This window comes from Hydra viridissima, unplaced genomic scaffold, assembly GCF_058129835.1.
Source record: "Hydra viridissima isolate aposymbiotic clone 2 unplaced genomic scaffold, HvirCarnegie_v1 scaffold_14, whole genome shotgun sequence".
NCBI lineage: Eukaryota > Metazoa > Cnidaria > Hydrozoa > Anthoathecata > Hydridae > Hydra > Hydra viridissima.
Genome location: NW_028324313.1, coordinates 8,276,377 through 8,294,352, shown reverse-complemented (window position 1 = coordinate 8,294,352; position 17,976 = coordinate 8,276,377). Strand labels below are relative to the sequence as shown.

At 31.4% G+C, this 17,976-nt stretch overlaps 3 protein-coding genes, 2 non-coding genes and 1 pseudogene across 5 annotated transcripts; 1 reads left to right on the top strand and 5 right to left on the bottom strand.

Annotated features, from left to right (window-relative positions):
* LOC149879140 (uncharacterized) lies at positions 1-4,194 on the bottom strand. The gene is made up of 3 exons (XM_090071856.1): positions 3,904-4,194; positions 864-1,038; positions 1-713 (listed from the first exon to the last, which is right to left on the bottom strand). The coding sequence occupies exons 1-3, from the start codon at positions 4,055-4,057 to the stop codon at positions 581-583; spliced, it is 462 nt and encodes a 153-aa protein (XP_089927982.1). The 5' UTR covers positions 4,058-4,194; the 3' UTR covers positions 1-580.
* A 4,924-nt stretch (positions 4,195-9,118) lies between these two features.
* On the top strand, positions 9,119-9,416 carry LOC149879139 (signal recognition particle RNA). The gene has a single exon (XR_016447197.1).
* Positions 9,417-11,294: 1,878 nt separating this feature from the next.
* Positions 11,295-11,366, bottom strand: Trnaa-ugc (transfer RNA alanine (anticodon UGC)). Its single transcript has one exon. It is a non-coding gene; the product is annotated as a tRNA-Ala (tRNA).
* A 983-nt stretch (positions 11,367-12,349) lies between these two features.
* On the bottom strand, positions 12,350-13,186 carry LOC149879138 (E3 SUMO-protein ligase ZBED1-like). Its single transcript, XM_090071281.1, has one exon. It carries the CDS (start codon positions 13,184-13,186, stop codon positions 12,350-12,352), a length of 837 nt encoding a protein of 278 aa, XP_089927407.1.
* Positions 13,187-13,201: 15 nt separating this feature from the next.
* Positions 13,202-14,211, bottom strand: LOC149879137 (E3 SUMO-protein ligase ZBED1-like). The gene is made up of 2 exons (XM_090071279.1): positions 13,512-14,211; positions 13,202-13,425 (listed from the first exon to the last, which is right to left on the bottom strand). The coding sequence occupies exons 1-2, from the start codon at positions 14,209-14,211 to the stop codon at positions 13,202-13,204; spliced, it is 924 nt and encodes a 307-aa protein (XP_089927405.1).
* Positions 14,212-15,807: 1,596 nt separating this feature from the next.
* On the bottom strand, positions 15,808-17,321 carry LOC149879136 (zinc finger MYM-type protein 1-like; annotated as a pseudogene).
* Positions 17,322-17,976: the final 655 nt, after the last annotated feature.

Here is a 17,976-nt window from a genome sequence, read left to right as displayed (position 1 = left end):
CTTGAAATTCTTTTATTCAATTGCTTATTAAACTGCTTATTCATCAAAATACTCTTCTTATCACAAAATTCTTTCTCTTCTTAAAAATCCTCTTTAAATCTCTTAAAAATTCTTTTCTCTTAAAATCCTCTTTAAATCTCTTCTTCTAACAAAAACTCCAACTTCCTAGATTCTTTCTTTTTTTTGAGTTTTTATAGTTTTTGCTTGTTTTCCAGTTGCGATATCTTTTCATTTATTTATATGGCTCTTTAAATCTCTTCTTCTAACAAAAACTCCAACTTCCTAGATTCTTTCTTTTTTTTGAGTTTTTATAGTTTTTGCTTGTTTTCCAGTTGCGATATCTTTTCATTTATTTATATGGCAGGTTGATGAGTCTTCATGTTTACGTCTTTTCTCAGTTGTTGTTTTTAACTTAATTCTTTTTGCTTTATCATTTATTGATGTGAAGAGTGGACGAGTCATCTTGTATGTGTCTTTTCTGATCGTTGTTTTTAACTTTTCTTATTATCGCTTTATCATTTACGAGTCTTTGCGTTTACATCTTTTCTCAGTTGTATTTAACTTTTCTCCTAACGCTTTATCACTTATTTATGTGAAGAGTTGGTGAAACTCTGTAAAGTTTAATGATTGTTCTACAAAAAAAAAACGTGATCCGCCGATTTATATCAGGTAATCCGCCTACTGTTGTCATCGGCCAGAGTGAATGTTTAATGCTTAAAAACAAAATGTTACTTGACAGTGTAAAAAAAACTCAAAGCAAAGTTTGGAATGAAAAAGAGAGGGGGCTACACAACATGAATTTTAATTAAATATATTATTAAAAGATTTTATTTAAAGTAGGTTTTATTTAGTAGTAAACTTACGCAAAACTTTTAAAAGAAAAACAAAAACCATAATCAAAATGCAAGATATATTTATCATTTGAAATTCCTGTTGGTGTAAATGTGGCAAAATGGATCTTCGTGTAAAGTGGCAAAGCCCGAGGAATTTTACTGGACCCATTTTGCTTCCACCTATACCCATCTGCCCGCCAATCGTCTAAAAAAAAAATAATAATAATAATAATAATAATAATAATAATAATATATATTTATATATACACACACGTATACATTGCATATACAATAAACAGCTACAATATTTATATGCAACATCACTTGGCAACAAAGAAGGAGAATTTAAACTTTTGTGTGAACTAAAAAGAGCATGATTTAACAACTCATCAATTGTATAGTTAGTAGGTTCCACAGTATAAAATAAAAATAGATATGGCAGGCAAAAAGGTGGAAATTGCTGGAATTATTGGAATTGCTTTATACATGGAGAACAACTTCACATCATATAAATTAAGTGACAGTAATCAGGACAACCAAAATTGTTGAGTAAAAAGAGCAAAAATATAAGCAAACAAACAAAGTTCAAAACATGCAGAGGTAATAATAAAAAATACAGCTGAGAACAAACCAAGTTTATACCAAGGTACAAATTCCTTATAAACAAAACAGAAAATTTATGGAACATATTCAGGGTGTTAGCTAGCCTAATCATTAGCCAAATGGCACCGAGTATACTGTAGAATTCCCAATGGGTTTAAAGTTTCCAAAATTCAATACCTCTTTTTTTTTTTTTTAGTAGTAGTAGTGGTAGTGGTAGTGGTAGAAGTAGTAGTAGTAGTAGTAGTAGTAGTAGTAGTAGTAGTAGTAGTAGTAGTAGTATAGTAGTAGTAGTAATCTTAGTTGGCCTCATTTTACAATTTGCCTAGCTCTGGTGCTACGAATTTTGCCCTCATGTTACAATATTTTGCCTGCGTAACAATATTAAGTTACACAGAATGTTCTCATCTTACGAATCTGCCCTTATGTCACAAAATGTGCATAGCATGAGGGCAAAAACTGCACTCATGTTAAGCTACATAGTAACATCAGGGCATTTGTCATAAAACTTATTTATTTTAAGATAAACGATTAAGCAAGCAAATTTGTCAATTTAAACATGGCAAAGTTTGATGTATTAGTGGAATGATTAAGATTGATATAGTAATAAATTTAGATTGATAATATAGTTAGAACGATAACATATTAATAAATAATATTTATGTTGAACATATATGTAATAATATCTAAAATAAATTGAATAATGATATTGACAATATATTAATTAATTAAGATTGATAATAAAGTTAACTAATACCTTAATATAACTTTATTATCAGCAATAAACACAAATTTATTGCTACCTAGGTAGTAATTAATCTGTGTTTATTGTTAAACCAACAATGTTATTGAACTTTTTGTTGACTAATCATACTAATTAATAATACCTTTGAGGTCCTCATTGATGTAAGTTCTATGTTTTTTGGTACTATAACTAATAGAGATTTACAGAGATAAAGAATAGAATCAGGAGTAATAAAGTAGCAAGCATGGTAAAGAGATACAACCTTAGCAGATGGTTAAGATCAGAAGTAAGATTTGATCCTAGAAGTCATAGGGTAGATGACTCATTCAGTACATTACTGTTCATAAATATAGGAAGATCTAGATTTTTGCAATAAGGATTCCCCGAAAAAAATTTAGTCTTATCTGGGTTAGAGATAATTCTCTATCAAAAAAAGAAAAAATATTATAATTTTATTTTAATTGCAAAATTATAAGTTTAATTTTATAAAAAAGTTTTGAAAAGTTATAACTTTGAAAATATGTCTCACCCATTTTAGGGCTAGAAGTTTGGGTTACATGAGGGTTTCGAACTGGGATTATAGATATATTCCTGTTTATCATAAAATATATTCCTGGCTAACACCCCAACATTGCCACAAGTCAACAAATGTAAACAGTTTCAAGAACAAATTAGACAAATATTTAGCATTAAAAAAATTAACTTAATGAGTTTTAATAGTAATAAAAATTTTTACTACTAATAAAAAGTATAAAAAATTTAAACAAAAATTACTTTTGGTCTTAAGTCTTCTAAGTAGTTTTTGTTTAAATTTTTTATTCTTTTTATTAGTATATACCTATATTATCAAAAGTGAGTTGTCAAAGTGAGTTTCTAATTCACTCGCTGTTAACACATGGCTATGTGTTAACAGCGAGTGAATTAGAAACTCACTTTATATACTACTACTAAATTATATTTTATATACTACTACTAAATTATATATACTACTAATAAATTATAATTATAATTATAATAATAATATACATTTTATATACTACTACTAATTTATAATAATATTTTAAATAATATAGCAGTTACTATATTGTTATAATTTATGATTGTTTTTAGGCAAGTATAATGAAAGCACATTGGTGCTCACATTTTAAAATCATAACACAGATACTTTTAAACAGCATGTATAAAAAAGGTCATTTTAAAATCTGCAGATTATTTTCTATAGCATGTCTTACACTGACATAATATAAAATAGACACAAGCATGTAAGTTTGCTATGGAGCCATTTTACAATAATAAACAAATCTTCAAATAAATTATAATAGGAAAGACAATTTTTAGCTTCAAAAAAATGTTCCATATTAAATGACATCTTGAAAATATTCAATATAATATTAAATGACATTTAGAAGTCCTTTCATATTTATTAATAAGATATCTTGCTTTACTATAGCATAGCCTTAAGCAAAGGATAAACTATGCCTAAGTAATGTTAGATTTTACTTTAAACATATTAAAAGAAACAAAGCTATATACAGTCTTGTAGACTACATGTAGGCTACAGTCTACATTGTAGATTACAGGTATAACTTCTTTAAATGTGTTTAAAGTCTAACTTTACTTTTTATCCAAAAACTATGCTATTTACTACATTATACTATTTTAGTATACAAATATATTTAAAAAATACAAATACTATACAAGTGCACTGAAATATTGCTGCCTAACCTTTTCCATGATTCACTTGTATGACATAAACTTCGCCTGCCTTAGGATTGTTGAGTGAAGTTGTTCTATCTTCATTATTGCTCTTGGCAATAAGATTTGCAATAACCTCTATTTTATGGTGCTTTATGCAACCTGTCAAAACAGGCACAGCCATTTATTAAAAAGTCATCATAAAAAAATTTAGCAATATGTTTGTTCAGGTTGAATTCGTTTGCAGAAATTTAACTATTAAAAGTGCCGTGTCACTTGAATGATCCGCTCCGCTGATCCGCCCCGCCCCGCCGTTTGTACCTACTCTCAAATAAACTTATTCAGGATTTTTCTTGTAGCGTAATACCTGCTGCGATAATAAACAATATAGTAGTCAAAAAGCATTGCGTCAAGTACTTTTTACACAATTTTAATGCAAAATTTAATTTAATGAATTCAAATCTTAAAATTGACTTTACTTTTCTATTTATTACGTAAAATTTCCTTTCACGCTGATTTTTTTTAAGGAGTAGTAAACAGAAAATATAAGGATTGGTCATCAAGTGTGCAGCAAAAAAAAGTGTTTTTAAACATCAACATGCAATAGAGTTGGAAAGAATTCTCTAGATTATTAAAAATTCAAAATTGATGCTTCGTTTTTAATCATATCGTGTGTATACTGGCAAAAAACTTTAACTCAAAAATCACTGTTTAGAGAAATCAATCATTTAAGCTTTTTTAAAATACCCATTTTATAACTTAACCTTAAATGTATTTTAAAATCAGAGAAAAGATGTTTCATTCGACTTAGTGCGATGCAGGCTGGTACACTTTTAGAAACCATACAGGTTTGATTGCACGTTAGCGTGCACCCTCTTGTTCACCAGCCTGAAACAAAGACCGAACAATTGACAATAATGTAAGTAATGGTTCCTCAAACATACGGTTCTTGCTAATGGTGGAAGAAAGTGTTTTTGTACAACCGCTTTGCCCCTTATTGCTCTAAAAGCTCCTTTCCCGTCAGACGAGTCGGCTCCTCGTGGTGTGTACACACAACCTCAGGCAAAGACTGCACATAATCAGTACTATGGTTGAACATACTCCTTGAAATAAACAGTAGTTCCTGTGCGTATTAATGTTTCAATATTCTTTCAGCAAGTATTCGGTTGAATCTCTTTAAGATACTTGTTCTCGGTGTGTGTCCAACTAATTACGACTACATTAAAAGTATAAGTAAAACTACTGGCCCCGAAACCCTAAAAAACAAAGTGGCCCCACACCTCCCAAAAACCATTTGCAACTCAAAAGTAATCGTAAAATTAAAAGTGCCCACAAACCTCAAATTCCAATTAGCTTTTTCTTTTTTTAATTTTTTTGTTTTATCGCTAGAAAGCAAGTTAAGATTAATTGAAATCACTCTCTGCGGGGGATTATAAAGCACCAGTGTTCACCGACCTGAAACATTTTTGCGATCAGAAAGCTAATGCCAATGAGTACATTGAACCAGGAGAACCATGTGAAACCCTGGATTGATGCACACTACTCTCCAGATGACAATGTTGTTTTCCAGCAGGATGGAGCACCTTAACACACATCCCAGAAGACCCAAAAGTGGCTCCAGGAGAACCTGTCTAAACACTGGTCAAAAGAGTTATGGTCTCCTGGATCTCCAGATTTGTCTTTTGATTATTCAATCTGGGAGAATGTGGAATCAAGGGCTTTCAATGTCCCCACCACAGTGTCCACTCCCTGAAGGCTGCTATCAAGAAAGAGTGAGACAAGATGCTCAAGGACTATATCCAGACCACCTTTTCCAAATCAGGAGTTGATTTGAAACTGTGAATTATGTTAACGGGAGGATATATTGAAAAAAAAGTCCTAAATGTTATTCTTAACACTTCTTATTAAATAAGTTTTCTTATTTGGCTTCAAGTTTTCATTCTACAATTTTTTTCAAAAAAACGTCTATATCTTCGGTCACAAACCAACAAATTCAGGAATGAGGCCACCATTACATTCATCTTTGAACTTACCAACAACCATCTTGTTTTCTATGCTGTAACATGGACTACGAACTGGATACTCATTGAAATCATTATCTTCTGTGTGTGTCTGCATATATAAGCAGGCATTTTTAGTCTTCAGCTGGAACAACAAACTGTCTGTGTATATTAAACTAGCCCTGTTCAAACTAACCATACCTAGCCTTAAGGTTGTTATACCAGAGTCGACATATATACTTCAATTCAGCTTGAATTTTTTTAGCGATGTGTATTGCTACAAGGTCTCCGTCCAGTAATTATTGAGACAGATTAGTTGGATCTATAACCAGGCGGCGCATCCTATCTATTTTACAACCGCGGTTAAGGTCAACTTTAATGCGTTTGCAAAGATTTTCCTTTTTTTTTTTTTTTTTTTCTCATCTTCAAAACTGTTCGGGGTAGCCCTCACCCGTAGATTAGTATTCAACTGAATATATGGTGCTATCCAAGCAACCTGCTTAAACTTGATCGATCAATGGATTTTTGATACCCAGCGTTTGATAAAGCTATTAAAGAAACCAACTTCATGGGTTCAATGAATTTATCCTTCAGTTTATTTACTAAACTATTTTGATAGCCAATATTCCATGAGTCAGGTACAACCATCTCTTTAGGTACTAGTAGGTAGCCACTATGAGTATCGTGCAAGTTTTCAGGATATTCAATATCAGCCTCTACAATATACCCATGTTCTACATTATCAGAAGGAGCTAACATCTCATCAATAGTCAGCGTTGAACCAGCCTACTGAGATCTTCCTACTAGTAGCAATTGATATATAGCTCACGCATATAGATTAATTTAGCCGATACATATGGTCCTATTATTAGGCTTTGAATAGTCATACTGAGAGTACTGCGGGTTGTTAGCCTCGGCACCTTTTTAAAAGTCACAACTGCGAACATCAAGATCCCACCGCGTAGGGATCTTGATGTTCGCAGTTGTGACTTTTAACAAGATGCCTTTTTCCATAAACAGATGCATGCCGATATCCGTCATTAGCTCAATTTAAAATTTAGTTTTTTTCAAGAGCGCATCCATGGCGTAGACATGGTAGGCAATAAGAAGTAGTGCACAGGACTCATATAACATGGTAGGCAATAAGAAGTAGTGCACAGGACTCATATAACATGGTAGGCAATAAGAAGTAGTGCACAGGACTCATATAACATGGTAGGCAATAAGAAGTAGTGCACAGGACTCATATAATAACGCATTAATTTGTCTTGAACATTTTAAACATATCAGCGAGTAGTAAAACAGCTATATATTGTGATAATCAACAAGAGTTTTGCATCTGAATGTGATCTAAAAGTGTTTCCATGATGATTATCTTCGTCGGTGATGTGATTTCGAGTCAGCTGACTATAGAAAGCTTCCTTCGGAGGTAATTCTGTCACATTAAAGCGTTCATGGCTGTCAATGTATTCGTATGGATATACACCTTTGCTGCATAACATTTTCAACTCATCATCCGCTATATCCTTAATGGTTATTTTTAAATCCTCCGTTTTTGGCCTCTCAGCCAACCTCTCAACCAACCTCTCAACCAACCTCTAAAACAAAAAATTTTGAAATTGCAAATCATTAATGAACTGAAGCTACCCAATGTCAAAGGTCATGTACTTTTCCGTATTATTTGAGATACAGCTTATTTCTGCATGTAATAGCCTCGAAGGTCGTGGAAGACCATTCTTGTTAGAGTTAAAAATTACAATATTCTAATTGAACTATGTATACGTTGTATGATTTAAACCCAAAGAAAATTTTAAAATGTTCTTCATTATGTTAACTGTAAATTTTGATTCATTTATGGTTTAACACTGAGTTTTGATGATGTTTTTCATTTCTAATTTTATAGTTTTTATGTTCAGTCTGTACTTTAAAATAACAATTAACAACTTGCTGCAACTAAACTTACACGCTAGGGATCAAATATACAAATTGAAAAATTAAAAGATTGCAGCCACAATAAAAAGGGAAGGGGGTGTGTAATAAATGCACAGTTTAAATCAATTTTACCTTTAACAAAATTTCGAGTTGGTCTCTCTTGCAGTCCGCTCGGCATACTCAAGTTATGTTAGCAAAATAGTGACATCGACTGATTTTTTAACTATGTATGTAACCACTTTGAGCATTTTTCTTTTTCCAAATTACTCTTTTCAAAAATTAACCTTAAACTTTTAATTGGGTTAGAGTTTTTGCTTTCGACAGGAACATGCCATTACTGCAATACATCTGGACATGTTTTAACAGAACAGAACTGAGTTTAAACTTAATTGTTTATATTCGTTTAATTGAAAAAATACTTGCAACATCCTTTAAAGTTGCATTTAACATATCATACTCCTCCTCCTTTTTGACAAAAGGTGTACATAAATGAGGCACTAAATTCTTTTCATTTAAGCTGAATAGCTTCACCAAAAAAACGAATTTTTTTATTTAGGTTGGCATTTAGTTTATAACTAACTTTTTAACGAAATTCTCCTAAAAAACCGGTAGCCACAAGTTTTGAAAGATTAAAGAATGTTTTTAAGCATCTCTAGCATAAAACTGGTTAAATTATTGCTTGTAATTAAATATTTTTGAATTTTTCCTTGTTTTATATTAAGTAGCATCAAAAGACATTTTGACCATGATGCTATCTCATCTCACTCCTTATTTCTCTAAATACAGGTTGAAAAACCGTTAATTTTAATTTTTTTAAAAATAAACTAGGAACATCATCAATACCACTTAAATTACAACCCAAATCACTTTGAATGCCATTGATGTTTTTTCTATAGAGGGAACGATGATTACTTTTTATTCAACTAATAATTTGTTAAAATCACAAAAACAAATAATGTTCTCAAATAAAAAAAACTCGCTTACAGTTCTTTCACTACTCTTATGCTTACTCTGTCTATCAGTAAGGCCATGATAGAAGTTTGTAAATTATTCGTTGATAAAGGAAAAATAAAACGCCGTTGTTTTAACTAACGATAAACGAAAAGTGCGTAAGCCGCGCATGAAAAGCAATCGTTTTTCAAATTTAATGCTATATTATGCGATGTTAGCGATGTGTGTTGTCAAAGCAGTCAAACAAGAAATAAATTAAATGAATGACAGATAAAGGCGTTGCTAATTTCTTAGACTTAATAACGAGCAAAAAGCTTTTATTAGTTTTTTAAAATAGTTATAAATATTTTTAAATAGCTCAAGCTGGGTGTAGCGGCGTGCACCTGTAATCGAGCTACTTCGAGGCTAAACTTTCGAACGGCTTGAGTTCGGGACCACTGTCGGTTAGTTGTCTATGTCGATCAGGCGTCCGCGCTAAGCTCAGTGTCAACATGGTCATCGGAGAGAAGTCCTCGATGTACCAGGTTCGATAATGAAGAACGTACCGGCCCAGGACGGAAACGTAGCAGGCAAAAGTTCTCGCATTGAGCAGTAGTGGGATAGCGCTTGTGAATAGGTGGTAACCGGCAGCCCGCGCGAGATAGTCGAACGAAGCTCTTTTGAATGTATTCATAAATTTATTTAAAAATGCCGAAGAAAGTAGAATTAAATGTTATTCACTATGGTATATAATAACTAGATATTTAACTCGCGCTTCCGCAATGAAGCAAATTATTTACCAGCCCAGGTTTGTTTTGCCAGCCTAGGTTTGGTTTGTTTTGTCTAGGTTTGTTTTGAAATGACGCAACGATAAATCAAAGCAAAACAAAAATGAATTATTGTCAGTTCAAATAAAACGGCAACCGGTATTATAAACTTTAAAAACTTGCTTCACTTTTTCTTACGGATTTTTTGTGAAGTTAGACATCTAGTTTATATATATGATTGGTAATTCATTAGTCACATAAGGTATGCTTACTAAAAGTACACACTATCTTCAATTAAAGCAAGCCAGTAGAACACCTCTGTAAGTACTTTAAAATATTTAGTTCACTTTTGTTTATATAACTTAACAAAAAGAAAGGTTGTGCTGTGATAAGTTTTTATCAGTTCTAACGATGTATTACTTAAAAGTAACAGAAGAACTTGGGCTGAGAGTATGAAGACTAGTTATGGCGTTTGAGGGGAAAATCTCATGTGAAGGATTCTTCAGGTGAAGTAGATTCCGGTACATTCTTTTCAACTTCTTTTCAAGCTTTTTTTTATCCAATTCTTTGCTTTGCAAGAGCTGTTTTTTGTTTTACTTTCCTGTTGCTGCAATGTTTTTAGTTCTCGTTGTTTCTCCTTGTTGTCCTTGTTGATCTTATAAAAATTTCTGATTTTCTTTCCAAAATTTATTAAGTCATGTTTTAAAATTATACAGAATTATAACATTGTGTTAAAAGTAAATGAATGAAGCAAACTCCCGTTTAAAGGCAGAATTCACTAAATTTTCTCACTGAAGAATTTAATGAATTCCGCTTTCTTCTGCCAGTAAAATATAAAATGTAAATTTTATGAAAAAAACTGTACTTTGTTGACCAAAATTTATCGAGCTATAACATTATTAACAAAAGTGTATATAGTTTTAAAAATGGACGCTTTGATGTTCTATGCATGTCCTTTGAATGAAGAAGACTGCAAGATAAATTCTTTTCATTTACATAATCATCATTTTCCCTTCAATTACGCACTCATATCATATCTATATATCTTTTAGTGTACTATTTCTCATAAGACATATTTGTTTTCAATAAGTACCAAATTGTCTAAACCAGCTGTGGCATTTGGTAAAATTGACCTAAATGGTGGCATTTGGTAAAATTGACCAGTTTAATCATTCTACAGCAATTAAACAAAATAGAAGTTAAAAAATATAACTTCTTTGATAACCTGTAAAAAAAGATAGATATCATAATACAATAGATAAAATATAATAAATAAAATAATAATAAATAAAATAGATCAAAAAGTATAGTTATGATATTAACAGAAAAATATGTCAACAACTCAATTAGTCAATTTTAGCGGTGCCGCATATTCTTTGGAACTCGTAAAACTAGCGGATGCACATTTTTTTGAAATAGAGCAATAAAACAGAGCTTTTATTGAAAGAGCAATATATATAGGAGTTGGTATCCGGAATGAATTATGTCATATTCAGATTTATTTGGAAAGCTTTAGTTTACCTACATGAGTTCAATGAAATATTACGGCAACTATTTTTTAATTTATCATGATGAAATATGTTTATATAGATTCCTCTTTTTAAATTTCTGATACAAAAAAACCTATAAGCCAATTCCAAATTACCCTTAATTGCGTTTTTTAGATTTTTGAGTGTACAAACGTAAACTATAGGTTTACCAAATCTTCATTAGTAGCAACAACAAGAGCCTAAAAGGAAAGTATACTAAAATAAGAGCCTAAAAGGATAATAATTACAATGATAAAAAGCTTTGGAGGAGCGGGGTTTCGAACCCCGGGCCTCTCGCATGCAAAGCGAGCGCTCTACCACTGAGCTACACCCCCGATATTTATAAATGAAATTAGTTAGTATTTAAACGTAAAACTCTTCAAATTTCTTTTTTTTAGTTTTTTCTCTGAGATAATTGTTAAAAAAAAAGTTCTGAAATAATTATATCTGAGTATCACTCAATCTAAAATCAATGCTGACTTTTCAATCGCATGAAATGATATGTTATTGCCTCTTCCTCCAAACAATTTTACATCTTGTAATATATTTGTATACAATCGAACAAATTTTTAGCAATCCGAACACCAACTGTAGTTTCTTTTCATAGCGGTACTACATACACATATTTTGTTAAAATTTCCCCGTTTGCTATAAAACAGCAAGGGAAAAATTTCATAATTAATAAAAGATTTTGTCTTTATTTAGATGAGACCTAATACCATAGCTCATAGTTTTTTTTTTGTAGTCACCAACTTGGTAAAAAAATCTATTAATTGAAAATAACGGTTTAAATTAGTTTCCTCTGTTTACCCATTTTCTTCCCAGAACTGATTCGGTCGTTTAGACGAACAACTGGAACGACAGCAATGAAGCACAAATCTTAACACAGAAACAAAACTCGAATTTTATAGTGTTGTTACGACTTTAAAATTATTCGACCGTCGACTAAATCGATTTTTGTATTTTTTAAAGCCGACTAAAATCGACTAATACATTTTTAAAATCGACTTAGTCGACTAAAAGTCGATTTAGTCGAAATACTTGAATAAAAAATTTTATTATACTCATATACTTTAATGTTGCTTGACAATTTACTTTTTAGATGGTATGAAACAAATAGAACTTTAAGAGAGTAAACAAAAAAACTAGGTGATATGTAATACTGTTATAATAATACATGGTGTTATAACAAGAGCATTTTTTTTGTTCGATTTTAATTCTTCTAATCTACTAGATGAATTAAAATCGAGTTAACAAGCAAAATAAAACGGAAATTACAATCACAAAGTAAAGAAGAAAAAAAACAAAGATAGGCATTTTATATGTCTTGGCTCAACAAGACATATTTTTCAGCTAAATCTGGTTTAAGTCTATTTCGCCGTTCTGTGATGATTTCGGCAGCACTTGAAAATAACTCTTCTGAAGGCGTTGATGAAGCAGTTATGCAAAAAAGCATCTTCGCTGCCTTTGACAAAACGGGAAATTGACCTAAATTATTTTTATAAAATGCAAGGGGACATGAATTTTCCGATACTTTTATATTCATATTTAGATAATTGATGATTTCGCCGTCCACTGATAACAAATCTTTTGACGACACTGTTTCATCGCATAACAGTATTTTTCTTTTTTTTGATGGAATTCCTTGACTAGATGACGACTTTTGGCTAGAAAACTGAAGACTTGTCGGTGTGAGCTGCAATTCATGGCTCAATTGAACAACTAAAGCATGAGCTTTTTTAATACAAGTAATTTTCGCTGTTTTGTTCGATATAAATTTAAAAGTACGAAATCGAGGATCTAAATATGTAGCTGCGTATAACTTTTCAATTTTGAGAAAATCTTCCCATCTTCGATTAAAATTTTCTTTGAGTTTAATAGCAAGATTCATAATTGTATGATTATTTGATTCACTTTTAAAGTTAGCAAAATAATCAGTTAATTTATAAATGGCTGGTAATATAATTAAACAAGTGGTATATTGTGATCCGCTTAAAATTTTTGTAAAATCATATATTGGTTCTAATAAATCAATTAGCTCGCCAATGATTTCCAGTTCCCAGCTTTTTAACAACAATTCTTTATTATCTTTGTTCTCTGGTTTGATTAAAACGTCTTTGATTGAGTCACTAAGTTTAAAAACTGATTGCAGCATTAAAAAGGTCGAATTCTACTGAGTAGGTACGTCTTGTTTTAATTTGTTAATTGAACATTTATCTTCCGGAATGTCAATTTTCATTTTATTTAATTCAACACAATTAACTAGCTGAGCAGAAAGTTTATTACTATGTTTAAATAAGCCAACCAGTTTCCTGCATTTCTTTAAAATTATGAAAACGCAATCATTTTCTTCAGTTGATTGCTCATTCTCTTTTACAAGAACATCTTTAACAACTAAATTTAATATGTGAAAAAAACAAGGTACAATTTATTCATTAGATCTTCTAGACAATGTTTGATATTCGCAGCAGTGTCACTACTTGTTGAAAGTGTTTTATCGTTTATTTTCCATTCATTTAGAATTAATTCAATTTGCTCCTTTAAATATAGACTAGTATGAGCTTTTGGGCAGCGCTTTAATGCAATGCGAATCGATTTCAAACAAAAATTTTGATCAACAAAATGTATAGTGGCGCCGATGTGTGAATGCGAGGCTTGTGATGTGCATCCATCTGTTGTTAGATGGCAAAATTCAGCTTCGTTTAAAAGATGCATAACCTTTATTTTAAATGATTCAAATTTAAGCGGCACTATTTCATACGAAAACCTTTGTCTAGTCGGCAATTTGTACTTGCTATCAAACGAATCTAGCATTTTGATAATATGCTTGTTGTCAACAATCGACAGCGGTTGGCCTGTTTGAAGAATAAAGTTACACATAGATTCTTCTAAATCTCTATATTTCTGCGAGCTTGAACAATATGAGTAAGAGTTTGCAAATGCAGCTTTGATAGATAGATGACCAGTAGTTGTACTTAGAAGTTTAGACTCTTTAATGTTAATTCGATGGTTACTATACAAATGATTTGCCATTGAGCTGGTATTTATATTGTACTTTAGCTCTTTGTTGCAAATTTCGTTTGTTAATGCATCTTTATATTTACACGTGGTTATTGTTGAGTCATTGTTTTTTATAAAATAGTTCCAGACTTTACTTTTATGAAAATTATTATTCAACATTTTGTTTCGACCATATAAAGAGAATAAAAGTAAATAAAATTTATCATAAAATTCAGTCAAAGGAATAGCATAAAATCTCTCAATCGTTCTCTGTCGTTTCGTCTCTCTTAAGTTTAATCGCACGGCTTTTAAGTGCGTTCGTTGGGAATTCGTTTTTTAATTTAAATTCGGCTTTTAAGTGAATTCGTTGGGGATTTATTTACCGATTATTATTATTAATAGTCCAAAAGGGGCTATACCAATCTTTAATAATGTCTAAAGGGAGTTAAACCAATCGTCGATAATGTCCATTGTGAAATACTGTCTACCGATCATTACGTAATGTATTGAATTTAATGAAATATAAGAATACTACTTGTAATTTTATTTGAATTTTAAAATTGTTAATTTTTAAAATTCTCTCTGTTTAAATTCAAATGAAATTATATAAGCCGTATTCTTACATTATTTTATCTTATATATTATCTTATAAAAATGATACAGAGAGAATTTAAGAAATGTTAATTTTTTTTAAATTCTCTCTCTATCATTTTTCGCAAAAATTAAAACAAATTAATAAACAGTTTAATTTAAAAAAAAAAAACAGTGGCGTAGCGAGGTGGAGATTGGGCCGCCAAAACCGTTATGAATAATATTCTTACGCATGGCTCTATTTCTATAAATAATTTTTTTTTTTAAGTTAAACTACTAATAAAGATATCTCTTTACTAATTGGTCAGCATCATAACAAAATTAAAGGTTAATAAAGTTATATCAAGTGAAAAAATCGAAATAAGGATTTTAAGATGATTACCCGACTAAATCGACTTTTAGTCGATTAGTAGGAAACCCATAGTCGATTAAATCGACTATTCGATTTTTCAAAGTCGACTAATTTTGACTTTCGACTAGTCGACTTTTAGTCGATTTAGTCGAAGTCGATAACAACACTAGAATTTTATCTTTTGTATCAAAACCCAAACATGAAAACAAAACAATTTTAAAAAAACGTTTTCCTAATAAGAATAAACAAAACTCGATTTTTATAAATATTGTAAAAAATCCAACTTAGAAGCCAAAAAACATCGTCAGCCAGTTTTTTTAAGAAATTGACTTTGAATGAAGTATTATGAAGAATTTAATTTTTGAACATTATGTGATACGAGCTGTCTAAAAAAATATATCATCCAGAGCGTTAAAAAAAAAGGAAGTCTTTTGGATGGATATATTTTCTAAAATTAGAATTAAAAGAGCGTTTTGTCTCCAGAAAAATTTTGCAAACTATTTATTGAATATTTTACAAGTGAGCTGAAAATTTCTAAAAATCGGTTTGAAAAAAAAAAAACGTTTTCCTTGCAGAAATAGAACCCGAGTTTGATTTTTTTTTTTTTTTAAACAACCTTGGTCCAGAAACCATTATTATTTTTAAAACTGTTTTTAAAGTAAAATCGTTAGCCTAATTTGTCCAGTATTCAGAAATATATGAATATTGGATGGTATATGTTCGGCATAGGCGTAGAGTTTTAGTTTTCCCGGATGGGGCATAAACTATTTTGTAGGAGTTGAAAATCTATAATAAGAAATAAAAAGTTTTTTCAATGGGCATAAAAATGTAATTTATTTTCTCAATTAAAATGTGTTCATGCGTATAGAGGCACGCATTATAAACTCATCGATCAAATGATCAAGATCAAGAGTGTAGGCAATATCGCGATGGCAATTTAAAATTGCGAGATGATTCAATCGCTCCTGAGACATTGTAGAACGCAAATAAGTCTTTAGCCTACGAAGACAAGAAAAAGAGCGCTCACGTACATGAGGTGAAAGGCATACATAGTAAAATATTTACCTGTTTCATAAACTCGGGAATCAGTGAAATTAATTGAGAAACGACACCATCATGGTCTACAAGCTCTTTCAAAACTGATTCAAAATTAATTAGTTGAATATTCTTGAAATTTGCATGATTCATAAATATGTCGCGATGGAGTTGTAGTCTTCTATAATCTTCAAAGTCATCTTGGTAAAAAGCCTCAACAAATCCAACTTCCAAGCACTGACCAATGAGAAATTTTTCTACATTTGCTAAATGCTCAGTGGTCTCAGTCGGTTTGAAACGGGTTGCAAGTCCCGTTATAATACAATCCAGAGATGCATAGAAAAGCTGGCGGTAGTAGTCCTCTGAAGTCGTAGCAAAGTATGGAACTCCACTTCCAGTAAATTTTGATGTAATTTTACGTTTCTGTGGCATCTCTGGTTTGTCAAGTAAACTACATTCTGCTGCTACAACGGCTGCATCCCATAAGACTTTGAAGAGAGTATCACCCAGGGCTTTTTTTAACACCTCCTTAAACGTGTTAATGGTATTTCTTGCTTTGCAAAAAATAAGCTGCATGCCTAAAATAATTTTAAATAAACTTTTAACATTATAATTTGCTTAAAATTATATATTAAAAAAAAGACACTATGAAATAAAACAATATTTACCTTGGAGTGCTATATTAGCATCCTCGATTAACGTGAAGATCATGCGCAAAATTTCCAATTTGAAAAATGTGTCAAACTTACAAAAAGATTACAGATAACCCGCTGCTTCTGACTTATTTTTGGCTGAATTATCAGAATGATTTTCAAAATCCTCTAACCTGTTGATAATGGCGGAATAGTTACTCGTAATAGATATAATGGACGGTTTTCTTAGGATCCATCGAGTGTGGCAAAATGGCCGCAGTGATGTTCCGCTTTCTACATCCTCTACATTCCGAAATTTGTTGAAACATGCCAATCGTTTTGGAGATCCACGGGTAAATACGATGAATGATTGCACTAAATTCATAATATTCCTGATCTTTGTTTGATTTTCAACAAAATCTTGTGCTACCAAGTTGAGATTATGAGCGCGGCAGTGCACGTAAAAATGCCCGCCCTTCTTTCCCACTCATTAAAGTCTGCAATCCATAGATACTTCCAGACATGTTAGACGATCCGTCAAAACATTGGCCCCGACAATTTTGAATCAACAGGCTAAATTGACACAAAACGTCGATTAAACAGTTCTTGATGTTCTTGGTTTGCTAAAATCCCATTAAAAGCTCCTCAATTTTAAATTTTTCATTAACACGCCGAATGCAAATCGAAACTTGTTCTTTCGTGGACATATCCGTTGCTTCATCGGATCAAACTATAGAATTGTGATTCCCTTACACTTTCGCATAGCTTACGAAGCGTTGCATGAACAAAGTCTTGTAAGATTTCGTTTTCAATATCAGGCGAAAGCCACTTTTGCTTTTCAGGACGATTCAACCATTTCTTCAGTTCCAGAGAATCGTCTGCTCGTAGTTTGAGTAGCATGCAAAAGTTTGAATTATTTTCAACCTTTCCACGAATGAAAAGGCCTTGCGTTCTCTAATACATTTAGAAGAAACATTTAGTTATCTAGTAAATAAATTTAATGATTGATAGTTAATCTAGATTTTTCTTAAACGAAATTGAGGAATTACCAAATAAAGAAATATTGTATTATTTTTGATAAAGCCGTACGATTATCCATCATTTCTTTATTTTGGTGATGATTAAGCTGTTGGATAAATGTCGGTTCCAGTGTTGCTGAGGCGATCATACTAACAGACGCCCTATGGAGTTCAGATCGCTCGTGAGAACCAAAATTTTATGACACTTTCTTCCAATTAGAAAATCCGTTTAAAATAAAAGCTCCCTACAAATCTTTTTCTCTTGAACTACGAGGTAAAGGCATTTTCATTTAGGTAGCTTTGATGCAGGTAGAAC